At 43.9% G+C, this 19261-nt stretch overlaps 1 protein-coding gene across 7 annotated transcripts in view; it reads right to left on the bottom strand.

The window, feature by feature from the left end:
• The window catches only part of CDH13 (cadherin 13), a gene marked incomplete at its 3' end in the record, with an annotated part of 1171491 nt that overhangs the window by 552398 nt on the left and 599832 nt on the right, over positions 1–19261 (bottom strand). For 5 of the 7 annotated variants that reach the window (XR_013992141.1, XM_081031360.1, XM_081031359.1 and 2 more), the window contains one exon: positions 4711–4827. Coding sequence is in view for 5 of the 7 variants with exons in the window: in XM_081031360.1 (XP_080887486.1) it covers positions 4711–4827 (117 nt within the window). Of the gene's footprint in view, positions 1–4636; positions 4828–19261 lie in introns of all 7 variants that reach the window. The other 2 variants (XM_081031363.1, XM_081031362.1) reach the window with 1 other exon arrangement.

Here is a 19261-nt window from a genome sequence, read left to right as displayed (position 1 = left end):
AACTGATTTCTTGGGCAGATAGATGAATTATGCATCAGTCAAAACTCTATCTAATCCCTGGAGCTGTCTGCATAACCTTTCCGTGAATATGCAATTCTACATGGCACAACCCTGAACTGAGAAAAACTTCCATGGAGGGCTAATTCCAGGCAGCACCTTGCTTTTGATGTCTTTCCCCTTTCGTATATGGGCCTCCTTTCCTTAAAGGATTTCAGATTTTGATAAAATATGACAAAAGAAAATAAAGAAACGGTTACTTACTCTGCATTCATCCTCTCGAAGTGCAAAACAAACAAAAAGGTGCTTTTGTGCCAGCATGGCAACTCTTGTGTTGTTTATCATAATTTTATATTTGGCTAAATTTAATTTTTTCACAGCTTTGCATTATGAAATTCCTAAACATTATAGAAAAGTAGAAAGAAGTTTCTAGCTATCGACCATTCAGCCATCACCTAGATTCTACTATTACCAATTTACTATTACTTGTTTTATCATACATCTATCCATTAATCATCCCTCAGTCCAAAATATTTTTTGGTTTCAAAGAAACTTAATTTTAATGCTGCTTTAAAGAGAACAATTTTCAGCAAGGATACTTCATTCCATGGAAGAGAATTCTCAGATTGCACTTAGCCCAAAGCATATCGGTTAAGAACACAGACCTTGAAATCTCAAAGAGTTGTTACATAGCTTGCTTGTCTCTGCTCTAAAGGGACTGTGTGACTTCGGACAGGTCACTCCAGTCCTCTGAGTCTCATTACCCTCATTTGGCTCATTAGGAGATAATCCCCATGGTGTTGTTATTATGAGAATTCAGCATAATAGATGAAAATTGCTTATGATTTACAGTACTGGAAAAACAATAAATTTGTGATGATTTTTTCCCACTCTTCTGTAATCTTATGAGATCAAGGATTTTTCCCCTTCATCACTAAATCCTCAGCCGCTAGCACAATGCCTTGGAAACAGCAGAAGCTGAATATATGCTTGTTGACATGAACTGGGTTGAATTTCAGAGATTTTCCCTCCTGGGATGCAGCGAGGACTTATTAACGAAGAGAGGCAAGTACAGTTGGTTTCAAAGGTATGAGACGCAGCAAAGGTAGTCCAGAAAATGAGGGGGGAACAGAAGATGAGACAAAGACAGAGACAAACCTAGCCCGTAAATCAAATGTACGTATATCAAGTTTAGTGATATCCTGTCCAAAGTGCCCTGTCCTGTCCCGTGGACCTCACCTTTTGGGGGCATGCCTCCAGACTTCTAGCTGCCATGTGGCTTGTTGCCTGAAGGTCTCCCCCAAACCCCAGAAAGCCGTTGTGTCTGTATGCAGAGCACAGGGCAGGCCACTCTAGGAGTGGCCCTCAACCAGACTGGTAGGATTGGCATGTAAGTACCCCAGCTCCCTTCCCTTGGCGTGGATCACCCTGAGTGTGCTCTATGCCATTTCCCAGCACTTCCCAGTGGGATTACAATCCATTCACTCAGAGGGCCAGTTGCCTTGATAAACTGGCCTCTCAAGCGGGTGCTTCCCTTCCATGTCTTACTTCCTCACCCCCTTACCAGTATTCTCTTCACCTCCTAAAGAAACTACCTGCATTTGAATTCTTGTCTCGGGGAACTTAAAGTAAGACAAGTGTCGTTATCCTTTTATAACCACAGAATCTCTTCAAATGACATTCTACACTGAAGTCTGGTATGTAATATTTATAAAATTAGAGCTGCCTTGACCCAGACAGTTTGGGTAGGTGAGGATGATATGTGGAGGCCAGAGCCGTGCTTCTTTGGTGTTTTTTTCCCTTCTCCCCACCTCCCCAGCATTCACTGAAGACCCCTATCAGCTGTCACAGTTCCGCAGAGCATTGCTTGTCAGCTGCTGGTGGAGTTGACAAAGAATAAAGATGTAAAGAAAAGGACAAGATGAATGAATAAAAGCAAGGAAGCACAAAGAGAAAAAGGTATGCCTTCAAAGGCATCAAAAACACGGGGAAACAAGTAGTTTTTGGAAGGCAGTGCAGTTATTCTGCAAAACCCATCTGGAGGTTTGGGAGGATTTCACCCATTGCAAGGTTAGTAGGCTATCACATTTAGAAAAACAGTTGATTTGTAGAGAATTCAGGTTGAGCGCCCACGTGGGCTGTACATAAGGGGCTAAGTAGAGATGAATCCCCAGTTGGGGAACAACGTTGTGTTTTGACGTTGTGACAAGTAAGAAACGACGCAGAAGAACATCCCTAGTTGGCTGCACACTTAGTGATCCATTATCTATCTCCAGGAAACTATTCAAATATACTCAGGGGGATGAAAAGGTGGGATTGAAGGAAGCTTTAGGATGACCACATAATGCTCAAATCTGGCCATGCTTAACAGGAAAGGTGTTGCTCATGACAATAATAATTATGCCAGGACAACCAATTTTCCAAGCAACTTGCGTATATGATCACCCTTGTTATAACTTAATTAATGGAATTGAAACTCCGTACTGAATGCATTATCTATTAGTGGCAGGCGGGACAGGGGCACGTGTTTTAGACCAGACCTTCCTAAACTTGAGTGTGCATCAAAATCATCTAAAGGCATGCCCAGACTCCTGGCCTCGTTACACGAGGGTCTGGTTCAGTGGTTCTGGGCTGAGACCTGAGAACGTGCATGTCTAGCAAGCAACCAGGTGAGGCTGATGCCGCTGGCTCATGGCCGCCCTTGAAGTAGGATCGGCTTAGGCCCGTGCTCCTCAGCCTGGACGGCACATCAGAATTGCACGAGATCTTAGAAAGTACTGATGCTTGGTTCTCAGCCCCTGACCAGCTGAATCAGTCTCTGAGGGTGCAGCCTGGCATCTGTAGTTGAACTGCCCACAGGCAATTTTGAGGCACAGTGAGGGCTGAGAACACTAGGCTTAAAGAACAAGCACGCCACTTGTGTCTCAGAAACTGTTTGGGGCAGAGTCTTGCAGACTTGAGGACTCTGGTCCCTGGGTAATTGCCGGTGTTGGCTTCAGGGAAAACTACCGATAGCCACTGCACTGGCTAGGGCTGCCCAAAGGGGCAGGGCTATGAGCCCCGTAAAAGCTTCCTTTTATACCATATCCTGCATTCCTGGCAAGGTTTTGCTTACAGATCGATATCTCGCACAGTGGTAGTTCAAAATCATAAATATGGTGATTATGAGGATATTGATCATTGGTGCTTCTAATTTTCAATAGAAGTAGATTTCCAATAGTCCAAACCACCCTCGCCTCTCTCCCAGATTGCTATAAAAACAACCTCTTAGCATGTCTCTGTGTCCATTCCTCCTACCATCCTGCTCCCACAAATAATACCCTATACGGCAGCCGGAAGTATCTTTCAAAGCAAACACATCACTCACATACACACACACACACACACACACACACACACACACACACACACACACACACTGGGAAGACCTTCCAATGGTTTCCCTGCTGCACACACGATGGAGACGCCACTCCTGAGCATGGCCTCCAGGCCCCTATGACAGGCTAGCTTCTGTGACATCAATTCTTATCACTCTCCTCTGCTCACTGCATGGTAGTCAACCTGCCACGTTTCTCCTAAAATGCATCCCATTCTTTCCCATTGCCAGGCTTCTCACATGCAGTTCTCACTGCCAAGAATGCAGTTTACCCAGACCTTCCTTCCTTCCCATGGCTGCCCCTTTCTCATCCTTCCGATCTCCACTCGAGGGTCAGCAACTCAAGCCCATCCTTCCCAGCCATCTGTGTAAAGATTCCCTCCTCCCTCTACTCTTTGTTCCTGCCATTTACTCCTTTTGCATCACCGTTTCTGTTTTTCAAAGCGTTTGTTATCCTCTGCAATTTCCTTGTTTATTTATTTGCTCTTTGAAATATCTGTGCCCCCACTACAATACAAGCTCTATCACGACAGGGACTTGTACGCGTATTCACACCCACATTCACCCAGTCCCAGTCTCGGGGCCCTGCATGGAACAGGTCCTCCTTGTTCATTGAATGAATGAATAAACAGTCCAATAGCACCAGTCGTTGAGGTCATTCATTCAACTGAGAGGTACTGTTCATATGTCAAATTCACCCAAAACTACAAACTGGTGAAACCTGGATTCTCCATGTTGACTCTCCTATTGGAATAGAATGTGTTGATCAGGGAGCATCAGTATTTCTGTTGATTTCACTGCGAGTACTTCTTCTCGAATAAGTGTTTGTTTTGATTTATGTAACAGTGTTTTCTGGATCTGGTCGGTATGATTTAGTTCCTTGGATCTGGTTTAATTTTTAGAAAGCTTATCCAATGGTGCTCCTAGAATAACACCTTTGAAAACTTGGATCTAAATTAAAAGGCCACACGTATCATCACACCGCTGTCGTAAAAGAACTTACCTGGATGGTTGCCTTGACATTGTCTATAAAAGCACCGAGTCTATGTCTTAACCAGCAACATCCTTGTGATGACGTCAGCATAATTACCTACCACACGGATCTCCAGATCATGATATTCAAGGCTGTGACTACTGTTTTTTACAACTTCCTCTTTTACTGTTGTTCAATAACTCTTGACTTTTTTTTTTTTTTTTTGTCAAAACACTTTGGCCTTTTGTCATAGAGGAATTGAGGCCAGTTCCAGCAGATCACCCAGTCACAGTCAGCTTGTCTCATGCATGCTCGTCTCTTAACAAAAGCATGCTTCTGTCATTTGTGTTTTTTCCTGACTTACCTTGCCAACGTCTCTTGGGAAAGGTTGTCTCTGATTCTCTGGAATTAAGATGGGAGATACCACGATGGACCTCTTTTGTCTTGGGACTGGAGAAGTTCTTGCAAATTTAAATATATCCTAAAAGAGAAAAAACAAAAACAAAATCAATTGACCAGCATCCCCCATGGAGCATGGAGCGGATGTACCAGTCTGCTTCGAGATATGGTTCCTTTGTTGTGAAGGCATACAGCTGTTTGGACATTGTTCATTTTATTCCATCAAACCTCATTAGCGTTAGCAAGTACAGCCTTAGAATTATACGAAAGCTGACATTGTGATTCTCAATGACTATCATTAAGCTATTTAATTCCATTTTCTGAATCATTTTATTCACAATGCCAGTCTTGATTTCTACATCCTTTCGTGCTTGTATATTCCTGCTCTTTATCTGCCAAGTGAGGAGATTACTCACCTGGTCAAAACCCATAGAACTCACTGGATATAAAAATGACTCGTCTCATGGCCAACTGCAAGGTTCTTACACACACAAGTGAACAGGGATGAAGGGCAATCACAAAGTTCCAAACTGTCGGGCATTATGGAGGCTTGTAGTCAATGTTTATTCAAGGACCATTTGTTATTATTGTTAGTAGGAGGGCTGTTTTGATGCACTCCCTACACAGTATGTCCCCAACTTCAATCATTGGAACATCACTGTCAGGATGTCTGCCCTGTCTGTGACTCACCTTCCTAATTAAATAAACATGTGCAAAAAAATCCCTTTTTATCAATATTTTAAATAAAGTAACAGTATTGCTCTTTATATAAAGTAGGAAAACATGAAAATAAACATATTGGAGACCAAATGATGTTATTGAATTTGAGCTAGAAACTCCAGGAAAAAAAAAGCTCCTCTTTGTAAAAGGGAGATAAGAAAGGGTTAGAGGGGTGTTAAAATGTTGTTAGCACCAAGCTGAGACTTTCTCCTTGATCTGATCAGAGGACTGTAAGAAAACTGAAAATAGAAAAAATTACGAATAGAATTACCGTATGACCCAGTGCTCATCATCTCCCGTATGATACCCTCTCCTGGGTATCTATCCCACAATTTTGAAAACATTTATACATAAAAATTTTGAAAACATTTATACATAAAGACACGTGTGCTCCAATGTTCATTGCAGCTTTGTTTACGGTGGCCAAGACATGGAAACAACCAAAATGTCCTTCGATAGATGAATGGATAAAGAAGTTGTGGTATATATACACAATGGAATACTATTCGGCGTTAAGGAAAGATGATATAGGAACATTTGTGACAACATGGATGGATCTTGAGAGTATAATGCTAAGTGAAATAAGTTAGACAGAAAAAGCAGAGAACCCTATGATTTCACTGATATGTGGTATAGAAACCAAAAACAACAAAAGAACAAGACAAACAAATGAGAAACAAAAACTCATAGACACAGACAATAGTTTAGTGGTTACCAGAGGGTCGGGGGGATGAGGGGAGGGAGATGAGGATAAATGGGATCAAATATATGGTGATGGAAGGAGAACTGATTCTGGGTGGTGAACACACAATGGGATTTATAGATGATGTAATACAGAATTGTACACCTGAAATTATGCAATTTCATTAATTAATTGTCACCCCAATAAATTAAAAACAAACAACAACAACAAAAACCAGGCAGAAGACCTGAATAGACATTTCTCCAAAGAGGACAAAGAGATGGCCAATAGACATATGAAAAGATGCTCAGTATCACTCATCATCAGGGAAATGCAAATAAAAACCACAATGAGATACCACCTCACTCCTGTCAGAATGGCTATCATCAATAAATCAACAAACAACAAGTGTTGTGATGATACGGAGCAAAAGGGAACCCTCATGCACTGTTGGTGGGATTGCAGATTGGTGCAGCCGCTATGGAAAACAGTATGGAGGTTCCTCAAAAAATGAAAAACAGAACTACCTTATGACCTAGCAATTCCACTCCTGGGTATTTATCCAAAGAAATTCAAAACACTAATTCAAACTATACATATGTGTATATGCACCCCTATGTTTTCTGCAGCACTATTCACAATAGCCAAGATACAAAAACAACTGAAATGCCCATCAATAGACAATTGGATAAAGAAATTGTGGTTCATTTATACAATGGAGCATTACTCTGCCATAAAAAAATAATGAAACCTTACCATTTGCAATAACATGGATGGACCTAGAGGTTATTATGCTAAGTGAAATAAGTCAGACAGAGAAAGACAAATACTATATGATTTCATGTATATGTGGAATCTAAAGAACAGAGTAAATGAGCAAACAAAACAGAAATAGACTCATAGATACAGAGAAGAAACTGATGGCTGCTAGATAGGAGGGAGGTTAGAGGCTGGGTGAGAAAAGTGAAGGGATTAGGAAGTACAAATTGGTAGTCACAAAATAGTCACAAGGATATGAAATACAGTATGAGGAATATAGTTAATAATGTAAAAATTATGTATGGTGTCAGATCGATACTAGACTTATCAGGGGGATTACTTCATAAATTATATAAATACCTATCCACTGCGTTGAATAGCTGAAACTAATATAAAATAATGTTGAATGTCACCTATAAGTAAAATATATATATGTGGTCATGGGATGTAAAGTACAGCATAGGGAATGTAGTCAATGGTATGTAATAGCTATGTATGGTGTCAGATATGTAGTAGACTTATTGGGGTGATCACTTTCTGAGGTGTGTAAATGTCTAATCGTGTTGTTTCATATACCTGAAACTAATTTCAAAAAAGATTTAAAGTCCTATGCAAATGTAAGGGATGGGTGATTCCGCACGGTAGCAGTGCAAAGGTAGGCTTTAATGCATTATGTCAATACATGTGCAAATGTCTCTAAAGTGATGAAAAGTATACTGTATCATCAATAGCCAACTTTCCATTGTTTGCAGGAAAGGGCTTATTTGTGTTTGCAAGCCTGTGAATGGGTGATATTTTTGTCCTCTTTGGGGCCGAGTGGCCAGATCCCTGAGTCCCCATTTTCCCTTCTGGAATGCTCCCAGCTCACTAGCTAGCCAAACCTGCAGCTGCCCGTCCATTTCTCTGACTCTGGCTACTGGGTCTAATGTGCCTAAGAATGGAGAAAGGAGGCTCGGAGTCTCAGGATGGGAAACAGCACCTGGAAGGGAGGGAGGTAAGAGGTAGACTGACGATGACAGTGATGCCCGCACGTGGACGGCATTCTCTGAGCCCACCATGGTGGGCGGGGCCAGGGCATCCTCTGTCATCCAACTCTCAGCGTTTTGCCTCACAATAGCAGGAACCTCAGTCAAGTATTTGTCCATGACTGTGTCGCTATGTCTTTGGCTCCACCTCTTTCTTTGTCAGTGACTTATGTGTACGTCCACCACTACATGTTCATTGACAAATGTCTACCTCTCTATCTGTTTCTGTGTCCACCTGTGATTGGATCCATGCTAACAAGTTTTTTGTGCTTTAAAGCTATGTGCTTCTGTGGGACTGGGGCCATTTAGGAGCCACCGTATCTGACTTCAGTGACAATCATATACCATATGCGTATCTGGGCATGTATTTGTAACCATGGTTATGCTCATGTGTGTGTGTGTGTGTGTGTGTGCTGTGTCCATTTTGTGAAGCCTCTGAATGCACCTGACTGTGGCCATAACCTCACAGAAAGACAAGACAGAAGCAGTGGGGATAAAAAGAATATGACCAATTCGAGAGATGTTTATAGAAAGAGAAGAGCTAGAATGTGGGAAAGACCAGAACATAAGGGTAATAAAAAAGGCTGTTAGGATTCCAGGCCTTCTGGTGTTGCCATTACCGAGATAGCGGGCAAAGAGAAAAAAAAAAAAAAGCAGCAGCTTTGGGCACAGATGTTCGTTGGAGTAGACTTGTTGACCTCCAGGGGCATCCAACAGGGATTTCTAGAGGGTGCACAGAGAGTTGCATTCAGGAGGGAGGGATGAATCAGGGAGAAAAGTGTCACAGTCACCCATATGCAAGAAGAGTTGCGGGGTGGGCTAGACAAGCTGACACTGCCCAGATTAGATACAGCGGGAAGAGGCAGGAACTTGACCATTCAATGGGTTTCTAAAAGGCCAGTCAAGGCCACAGAAAGTTTAGTTGGCCAAAGGAAAAAAAGAACAGAAGGACTAAGAGATGAGAATTTCAAAAAGGAAGGCGTGCACAGCCACATTACACAATGCCGATGTCCCTTCCAACAGGCTGAATACTCGAAGGAGGCTTTGGGCTTGTGATGAACAGGTAACTGATGACTGTTAGGAAAAGCTCCTTTGAGGGTGTGTTAGGGTGGAAAGTCAGAGGGACCAATGAGAAGTGAGGACTTTGGTCCAGAAGGAAAGGGAAAAAATGGGAAGTTCATCAGTTAAAGGAGAGACCTGGAGGGGGTGGGCGTGAGGAGGAAAGGGTCAGAGGAAGGAAGACGTAGTGCTTGGGAAATGAAGACGCGGAACGGAGACGCATGCCGGAGGGAGGTGGGAAGGGAGTGCATCAGTCGCACCGTCAGCCTGAGAAAGGAGGATGCAAGCCTCTTTCCTTGAGGAGGACAGAGGTGTAAGGGGAATTGCTCATCTATAAAGGAGGATCATTTGCTGTGCTCTTGGTTATCAGAATGAAATGCGACATTGCACGCGGAAGTAGTCTGCGCTCTCCAAAGAACAGCACAAAGTGAAGGATGGGTCTTATTAATACCAGAACAGCGGAGGTGAGGAAATGAAGATGAGCCACTCAGTCCCTTTTAAGAGTGAGTAATTCAGCTGTGGGTGGCCTAAGGCCAGATCTTAAAGAGACAAACCTGGACACACAGCCACCTCCAGATTTCCAGTTTCACTAGCTGCGTGCACACTGATGTCAAAATTCTCTCTCATCAAACACACTCATGCACACGTGTATGTGAACACACACACTCAGAAGACATTTGATAGGGACAAACACACTCACTCATGAACAGATTCACACACAATAGCCACCCATCACATGCCTACGCCCAGGGACAGATACAATACACACCCACACAACACACCCACACACACAGCATGTGAAGGAGAGTGAGCGACTGGCCTGGCCACGTGCCTCCCTACAGCCCTGCAGTCACAGGACAACGACTGTCAGCATCTTTGAACCTGGAACAGCCCGGGGCCTGCAGGAGCCTCATCCAATCTCGCTTAAGTCAAAGGGGCAGAACTGTGTCCTTGGGAAGACTCACTCGTGCTGGATTTTATTACGGAATTGTCACCCTTACATAAACCTCTCTCATCTCCTGTAGACTAACCAAGGCCTTCATCTTTCTGTCGTAGGATATTTGGGTTTACAATCTCATTTGCCTTTCTCCCTGTTTCTCAGGAGAAACTGGCAGCACATTAAAAGTAAGTTTCATGATACCTGGGGGCATGGCTTTACACAGTCCCAAAGAGCACATTGGAGATAAAGGGGAGACCCTGGAACTGTGAGGATGGGGGGTAGGGGGGAAGAGGGGAGGGAAAGGGGGGTACCAAGGGAAGGAGAAAGGCAGAAAAAATGAAGAATGTGAAAAGGGGAGAAAGAATGTATTTGTATTCATTCATTCATTCATCCATTCATTTCTTCCAAAACTCCCTACGATCCCTTTTCCCTGCCAGGAGTAATCGTAGGCATGGGACATAGTGCAGTGCACAAGAGAGACAAGTCCCCTGCCCTCATGGAGCTCACATTCTAGGAGAAGACAGTAAACAGAGAAAGAGCAACCCACGTGGTCCAAGAGAACAAAGAAGCAAGGAGGTGACTGAATGTGTGCAGAGAAGTGTATGCTGCCATTTTAGGTGGCGGCCAGGTAAAGGGCCCACTGGGAAGGTGACAGTGGAGGATGAAGGAGGGATGGAGCCATGGGCTCGGGAGGATAGACTGTCAAACAGCAGCCTCACAGCCTGGCACGTGTGAGCTGCAGAGAGGCAGCCCAGGGACCAGAGTCCTAGGAGGGGGAGGAGACAGGCCAGGGGCCTGGAAAGGAATTCAGATACTGCACTGCCCGCCAGAGACCAGGGACAGGAATCTGGTTTCTACTCAGCAGGAGATGTGAGTCACGGGAGGGTTTTCAGCCGAGGAAGGACATAATACCACTTATAATAATATATATATATATAATATACAAAGGGTGCCAAAACATGTGTACGCATTTTAAGAAATGAAAAAAAAAACACTGTATTAAAATTGTAATATTCAATATATACCGATAACAAAAGATGAATACAAGTCACGTTTGACTTCTGCAATCACAAGGGTGCTCAAAGTGGTTACCACCCGCGTAATTTTAATAGTTTTTTCCTTTCTTATAATGTATATACATTTTTTGGCAATATATATATCATGCTGGATGCTGTGGAGAATAGACTTTAAGGGGCAAAAGGAAAGACCTGTTTATTTGTTGGGTTTCTTCTTTTTCCTAACCATGTCTTCACAGGATACTGAGGTTCTCTCCTAGAATGCAAATCTGAAGATTTGATTTTGGGAAAAGGAGAGTCGGGATCAGCTTTCCTTCTCTGGAGTCCCTCTACCCTCTTTATATCCCACAGTATGTTAAAGGTATTATTTAGGTATATTTTAAGTACTATTAAATTCACCTGTTTTAAGTGTGTGATGCAATCATTATTAGGGAACTTACAGAACTGTGCAATCATCACCACAAACTAATTTTAGAACATTTCCATCATCCCAAAAAGAAACCTCGTGTCCATATGCAGTTACTTCCCCATTCTAAGCCTCAGCCACTGGCAACCACGAATCTTTCTGTCTGTACACATTTTGCCTTCCCTGGACAGTTCATAAAAGGGAATGACAAATATGTTCCCACAATATGTTTATGGACTCCGGCTGCATTTCATAATGCAGCGGACATTTGGACTGGTAAGGGGTGCGTAAAGGCCTGCCTCCTGGCCCCCAGGTGGGACCACGCTCAGGGGCCATCCAGAGTCCCTGCTGGTCCTGGATAGCTGAGACCTCCATTGTAACTGCAGCCCATTACTCCTCAGTCAACCTCTTCCACCGCCCCATCTGCTGCCCTCGCTCCCCCACAGGAATGGCTGCCGAGACCCTCTACAATAAACCTCCTCCACTCGGATCTCTGTGTCACAAGGTTTGTCCCCAGGGAGCCCACGTATGACATCCATCACCACCAGGTGCCTGGAGTAGATTCATTGGACAAGGAGCCCCCGAAGGGAAGTTGGCACAGAAAGGTGTGGCCCAGACTATGACCATTAACCATGTTTTGGTGGCTACTGCTCGCTCCCACCACACCCAGTTGAGGGCTTAAAAGTCTCCCAGCTGGTCACTCCAAGAAACTGGTGAGATTTGAGAGGAACAACCCTGCTCTCCTCACACGGAATACAAGGCCAGAAAATAGCTCGGACCTGTCTTGCCACCAGTCAGAGGGTCTTCATGAGCCAACATTCAAATAGGCAAGATGGGGCCAGAGAACTCGTATGCCTTCCTCCTCCTCCCTCTGCCCTTCTAGTTTCTGTCTTTCCATCAGGTAATACATGAGAGGGAGGGAAAAAAGAAACCAAAACAGCAAGCACTTTATAAAGAAGCACATGACTTTGTCTTTGTTCTCTCTCCTACTTTTATAACTTTTGGGCAAAATCATGTGAAAGAGGAGGTATTTTCCTAAGGCAAACCACTGCAGAGGCTGGAAGCATTCCTCTGGCCAAAGCATGGAGCTAAGGGAGGGCAGGGCAGGGTGCGACCATCAGCCCGGGCTGATTGTGGACAGTCCTGCAGCGCGTGGTAAGGTCAGACGTGCTGCCCACACAGTGCGGAGCCTCCACGGGCTTCATGCACAGGGGTGACGCTCTGCGTCTGAATTCCATGTAAGGTTGAAGGTTCCTGAGAATGATTCCCCTGAAGAGTTTGAAACTTGTGGTCTAGACTCAAGTCTCCAATCCCATAGCCTGTTTCTTTCTCATCTTTCTAACCCTAAGATTCACTTGGCATACGGGTTCTGGAATCACCATGTCTGCCGCAGGAAATACTGCCACGTACGGAGTAGTCAGTATATACCCAGGCATCATCGAGGCACGCTGTAATACCATCTCATTTAATCCACTCCGCAGTTGGCAGGTAGAACCACCATGCCAGTTTTCCTCGGGTCCAAAGACACAAGAGACTCATCCAAAGTCACTTAGCTCTTAAGGGAGACATGGGAAGCCAGGAACCTGTGACCCCAGAGCCTCTGCTCTGAGTATGATACTACTCACCTCCCCAGGGCTGCTGCTGGCGATTTCAGTGAGGTCTGTACCTGGAGAGAGTACCTCAGTCCTGGTTACTCAAGTGTAACTGGAGAATCACAACTCTAAGGCTGGCAGAGGGAGATAGCAGCAAATCTCAATCAGTCTCTGGCTAAAAGGAGCAGCTACTACCTATCCTGCAGGGCGACAGCTTAATTGTCTGCAAATTTCTGCAAATGAATGGAACTGCAGAAATCAATCTCCAATTTATTCCATTCTTACTGGAGAACTCCTTGTGCTGAGAGCTGCTAGGCGGAGGGCTCTGTGCTACTCAGTTCGCGTTTTGTGTGCAATCACATGCAGGTTCAGCCAGTTTTGCTGTACCTGAGGCGACATTTAAAGCTTGCTTTGTTTCCCTCTGGGGCTGAAGTGTGCCTAATTAAGGAAGAAACAGTTAACGTACACCAAAAGTTTCAGCAGCAAATTTAGAACGTTGGAGAGACCAGGTACTAAGCTTGCTTCATTTCTAACTATTTTCCCAATATTCTGGAGGCCAAATGTTAGCCGAGCTGAGTCATCTGCTAGTGGTTGGCTGGACAGAGTGCTGCTGAAAATAAAATGGGGTGATGTGGACATTGTCCATCAGCCCTGCATTGTCATCTCATAGTATGAAAGCAGGTGTTATGGAGCTAATTTCAAAGGTGAGGGCAGAGGGAAGATGATGGCTGGTGAATTCATAGGATGGAGGAAGGCAGTCTGCTATTATAAATGATACCGTGCATGCTTGTCATGGGCTGCTGGTGTGCAACTGGAAGAAATGGGTGCAAACCACTGTGCCCTGGAGTCCCCATATAGGCACACTTTTCTAGAAGTGATCAATGATGTCAGAAACAATTTCTCCAATAATGAAAGTCATCTATGAGAGACTTGGGAAATGGCCAATCTTAAAAAAAGAAACCTCACAACGGACGGTCCAAAAGCAGAGCATCTGAGAGATGAGCGCCAAGAAAGTAATAAATTCCCATTGAACTTGAAAATCATGTCTATTATGGACGTTGAGGGTGGGAAAGAAATGCCTTTGGCTAAAGTAGTCAGTGGAGAGAAGTTTTCATGGGAGGAGTTCACGATTTGAGTGGTGAGTCCAGAAATTCTCTGTGCAGCAGGCAGAAAGATCTTTTAAAGCATCCCCTTTCCCCTCACTAATGCTATACTGACTTCTCCTTGTCAAAGGATGGAGCCTCCCATGTTACCAATGTCACTTCTGATTGGTTACAGGCCACAGCCCTGAATGTTCCTGTGTAGGCAGGATAGGGTGTTCTGGTGGTCAGCAGGTTGACCAACCTGGTGGAGATTGATTCAAAGCTCCAACACACATTCAGGAATGTGAGCAGTCTTTTGTTAGTTGTCTCACAGCTATTAACTGGTTAACGATTCCTGTCTCTTTCTCTCACTCTCCAGCCACTGCCATTTAACTTAGAACATCTCAGAAATTTTCTATTGTCAACCCCTGGGGCAGCTCATCGAAGGCCATTGTTTTCCGGAAGAAATGACAATTGGGCTAACACCTAAAGACCCAGTGGGATTCCTGCAGGTAAAGAGAAAGAAGGAGGAAGAGTTCCAAGCCTGGGGGACAGCATGTGAGTAGGCTCAGAGGCTGAAGATGCCCAAAGACCAGCAGGGCTGAAGCAGAGCATAGACTCCAGAAGCTCTAGAAGAGGCTGGAAGGTGAGGAAAGGCCAGGTCTCCTCCACCCACATACGCTTGCACTGAATCCTGAGTACCACAGAAGTCACCGAATTATTTTAAGCAAAAGGCTTGGTTCTGACCTTGCCTTTGACCCTGCCCTGTCAGGGCTGAGGAGCGATCCCTGGAGAGCACTTGTCTTAAATACACTTTCTTTCCCGCTGTTTTTTTTTTTTTTTTCTTATTTAAAAAGGTGAACTTAAAAATAAGATATAAATAAAACAACAACCCCCCACCACACACACACACACACATTCTACCACTTGCTCTAAAATGTCAAGTTCTCTGTGTTTGAACAGCTAGTTAAAAAATAAAACAAAAGCATACGCTTTGGATGAAAATTTGCCAAACCACACTTCCAAGACGCAATTGCCTCTGAAATATTTCATGAATCTAGCAGGAGCAGTAACAACACAAATCAGGACTTGCTAGTTTCACTGGAGGTGAGAAATGGTTTAAACACACTTACATTCTTTAGTCAGAGGTCCATTCAACCACATGTGACGGTGATGGGAATATAATGGATACAATTTCCCTCTATCTGCTCTGGCATTAATAAAATATTCATGTTCAGGAGCTACTTTTGAGCACCTGGAGGCATCTTGCAGAGTTTTACAGATGGGCTTGTTTTTCTAATACACACACGTGCTCCTGCCTCCACTGCCACGCTAGTATGTATCCTGGGTGTGTGAGCAAGTCCCCCAGACCCCATGCTTTCGGGTCTGCTGGAGCTCATAAACGTGTGTTTGGCCTCTAAAGACAGCCCCCATTAGAAAACCCACACATGGAAAAAACAATTCTTTCCAAGTCAGTGGGTGTTTGCCATGGGTTTTCCCGGTGGAAGTTTCATAATAAATGATTCCTGATGGTCCCACAGGCATCTCAAACTCAGCAACACGCTAAACCAAATTGAGAATCCCATCCTTCCTACCCACGCCTGCCTCAATCCACAAATTCCCCGCTTCTGTTTTCTCAGCTGATGAAGGGCTGGGCACTTATATCCTACGAATGGCTGATTTCATTTCCACCATATGGAACTCCCAAGGGGCTGCCAACTCCTACAGATTCCACCTGTGGGATTTTCCCTGGCATTCATCCTTTCCTTCTCTAGTACAACACCCCCTGCTATGATCATCGCATTTCACCTCCTTCACAGGAGCCCACCTGCGGGTTCTTCATGACTTATTGTTTCCTTTTATACATGAGCCCACTGGATAGTAGAATCACAGCAACCTGGACCTCGGCACTCCATGGCTCCCCAGAGGTGGACACTGAGATAAGGATTTGAGAGCAAGTAGTATCTTGACATATTTTCTAAAGTTTCCGTAATAAACCTGTTCTATTTAAAACCAGAAAAGAAAATGAATTCATTTACTCATAACACTGTATCAGACATACAGAATCGGATATTTCAGTGTCTTTCCTACTAGGTTTTAACATACTTTTTATTTAAAGTTGAAATTGAAGGATGTGAACAATTTTGTATCTTGCTTTTCTTGAACCTAATGATAAATGCCAAGCTTTCTTCCCTCCTGTGTCACAAATTCAGTAAATGTAACTTTAGTAGCTGCACAACCCATCACGTGCTGGGTCAGCATGTATATAACCAGCCCCTTGGTGTTATGCTCATACGTTTAGGTGCTTCCACTTCTTGGTTTGTATAAACATAATATCATCGCATGTAAAGTTTTACTTGCTTACTTACAGGTTTTTCTCTAATAGGAGTTCCTTAGAATGAACTAGTCGAAGTGAGATTACTGGCTCAAAGCATTTGAACTTTTTAAGGGAACTGGGACACTGCCAAACCACTAACCAGCATTGGAAACAGATTCGATCTCGCCATGGCGGGGCATTCCCGAGTGGTACTAACACATCTCTCTGGCCACAACTCCTGTAGTTCCAAACATATTGCTTTTGCCCAAACATGCCAGGCTCTCTCGTGACATTATGCCTTTGTTTGTGCTATTCCTCTAAAATATTCTTCTATCCTCACTCACCTCTAGTCCTCTCTACCTGCTTGATAACACGCAGGCACACGCACGCACGCACGCACGCGCACACACACACACAGTAGGTGCCTACTATACATTATGTGTGTCATCTCCAGCTCAGGTTCAGTAGTGGTTTCTGGATAGTTTCTATTAATTTTGGGTTTCTCCTGCCAGGTCCTATTGGTATGCAAATGCCAGCTTCATTCTTTAAACTTTAATAAAGCTTGCTATTTAATAAATATTTATCTGTTTAATAAATACTATCTAATCTCAGATGGCAAGCTAATAGTATCTCTTTTCTGCTTTTTCCAAAGGAGTTTTGGGGTTTTTCCATTCCTTAAGGCGACCGCAGACACGAGAAAAACCTTGCGTGTTCGCTTAACACGTGTTGCGTTTAATCATCACTGGGATGGGGACCCAGTATCGCCTCCCTTGCAGCTGAGGTGCCTCACAGCACTGGCTGTGGATGTGGATGGCACAGGCCGCCGAAAACAAGGCTGGATCTCACATATGTGCCCAGCTCCAGGAGACACTGGGTGGTGATGAATGTCACTGGCTTATTCTAGAATGGACTCAGGGAAAAACAGTGCATGGCTTTATCAAACAGACACCAAGGTGCTTCTTTACTTTTTCCCTTTACTAAGGAAAACCCAGCTTCTGCGGCAGGATCTTATGGTGATCCAGGGAAAGGAGGGCCCGGGACTGAGCTTCCCCAAGGAGGGGCTGACATCGACCCTCCCCGCAGGAATGGCATGTTCCTGTCTCAGATGCCATAACAGAGGGAGGAAATTTAAAGCAGTGTCCTGATGTTTAAGGAAAGGACGCGCTCATGACCAGGACTTACCCTCTGCATCTGGTCTATTTTTCAGAACCATGTCCCTCCTATTTTTATCTTCTTGCTTTTTTTTGCTCTCAACTTCTTGATGTGAGGGCTCCAAACTCTAAAATTAGAAATCTATTTCCCACACCCGCCGCCAAAGTCAATTGCCTCCTCTGTCCAACCAATTTTTAAATATCCTTTGCGATGGAAATTTAAGATGATTTTGCTTAGGGAGTTATTGTCACCATTTAAACTAAGTTCTCCTCTTTTTCACCCCTCTGTAAATTTCTTCTCTTTCACTGCAGATCCCCCCAAGTTCCTACACTATTCCACTTCCTCTTTTTGTTACAGACATTTTAATTAAGACTCCAGGGTTCCCTTAACCTACTTAAGCAACCCTCTCCCTTTTATGTAGCTTTCTGCAGTGAAGTCCCGAATCAGGGAAGTGTCTTTCAACAGCCTGTTCTCTGTCTCTCAAGTCCCTTTGTTCTGTGTTTTCTCTTTTTGTTGAATTACAGATCCTCACACTTTAATTCAGCCCCAACTGCTATTCCATACTATGCCGTTTACATGAATAAATTCATCTTCACAATGATGTATGCAAGTCGCATGTCTCCCCACGTCATTGATGACGGCAGCCTTTGAAGGTTCAAAGGTGTGTTAGATCTACCAGGAAAAAGGGAGGGGGGAGATCACGTTTGATATTCTCCCATATTCCATCTGAAGTTTCCCTGGGCCCAGGAGTTTTGATGTGAGGATGGTAAAACAACAGAAGAAACGTGTTATAACTATTCAATTGCCATGTAATACTCATTCTTCTTTAAAAGACTGAAGGTTCAGGCTCCTTTTTCAAAGTCAAGATTGACAAATACAACAACTATTTGATAATGGAACTCAGAAAATCTATTATGGGATCAGGAGAAATATGTTAGCATCTCTGCGAATCTGTGAACTTGCCCCACAGGAAAGGAGCCATTTCATTTGTTTTCAAATACTTCTCCACTTGAAATCTTCAAGCATTTTACAAGTAGGAAGGTATCTTTGAAAATCAATGAATTCTAGAGGATGCGAGAGAACATTTTCTGAGTACTTACTCTGGGTTAGACACTAAGTCTTACAAACACCTTTCTTCTTTAATACTCACACCTTCTTTTTGATATAGGTACTATTATACTCCCACGCTACAGATGAGAAAATCGAGGCCCTGAAAAGTTAAACAGTCAAGGACATAACCTGTATGCCTGGAGGAGCCAGGATTTGAACTGAAACCATTTTTATTTGGAGACTAGACTACCTCTTGCCTTCTGCGTGTTATCTTTTCATATTAAAATTTTAATTACTGAAACACTTTTATTCAGGATCTCTACCAGTCAAATATACATGTATCACCTTTGTCCGTGAGCTTCATCTTCAAAACAGATTCAGAATTTGACTGTTTTTTACCCCCTACCCTCTCCCAAAGGCCACCACCCAAGTCTAAGCCAGCACCCTCTTTTGAATGGATTATAGCAAAGCCTCCTGATTGTTCCCCCAGCCTTGCCCCCACACACCCTCACCCACCCCCATGGCAGACAGAGTGGTTCTGTTGAAACATGAACTAGATGTCATCATTCCTCTGCTTCACAGCTTCCAGTACGGCCCCCCAGCTCTTGGAGGAAACGGTGTCTGTGTGCTGGCCTGCAGTGTTGTATGTAATCCGCCTCCTGCCTTTTGTTACCCCAAGTCGCCCCGACTACCTCTGGCCCAGGCCAGCTGCAGTG

Source organism: Rhinolophus hipposideros (assembly GCF_964194185.1).
Source record: "Rhinolophus hipposideros genome assembly, chromosome: 21".
Classification (NCBI taxonomy): domain Eukaryota; kingdom Metazoa; phylum Chordata; class Mammalia; order Chiroptera; family Rhinolophidae; genus Rhinolophus; species Rhinolophus hipposideros.
This window is presented reverse-complemented; position numbering and strand designations above follow the sequence as displayed.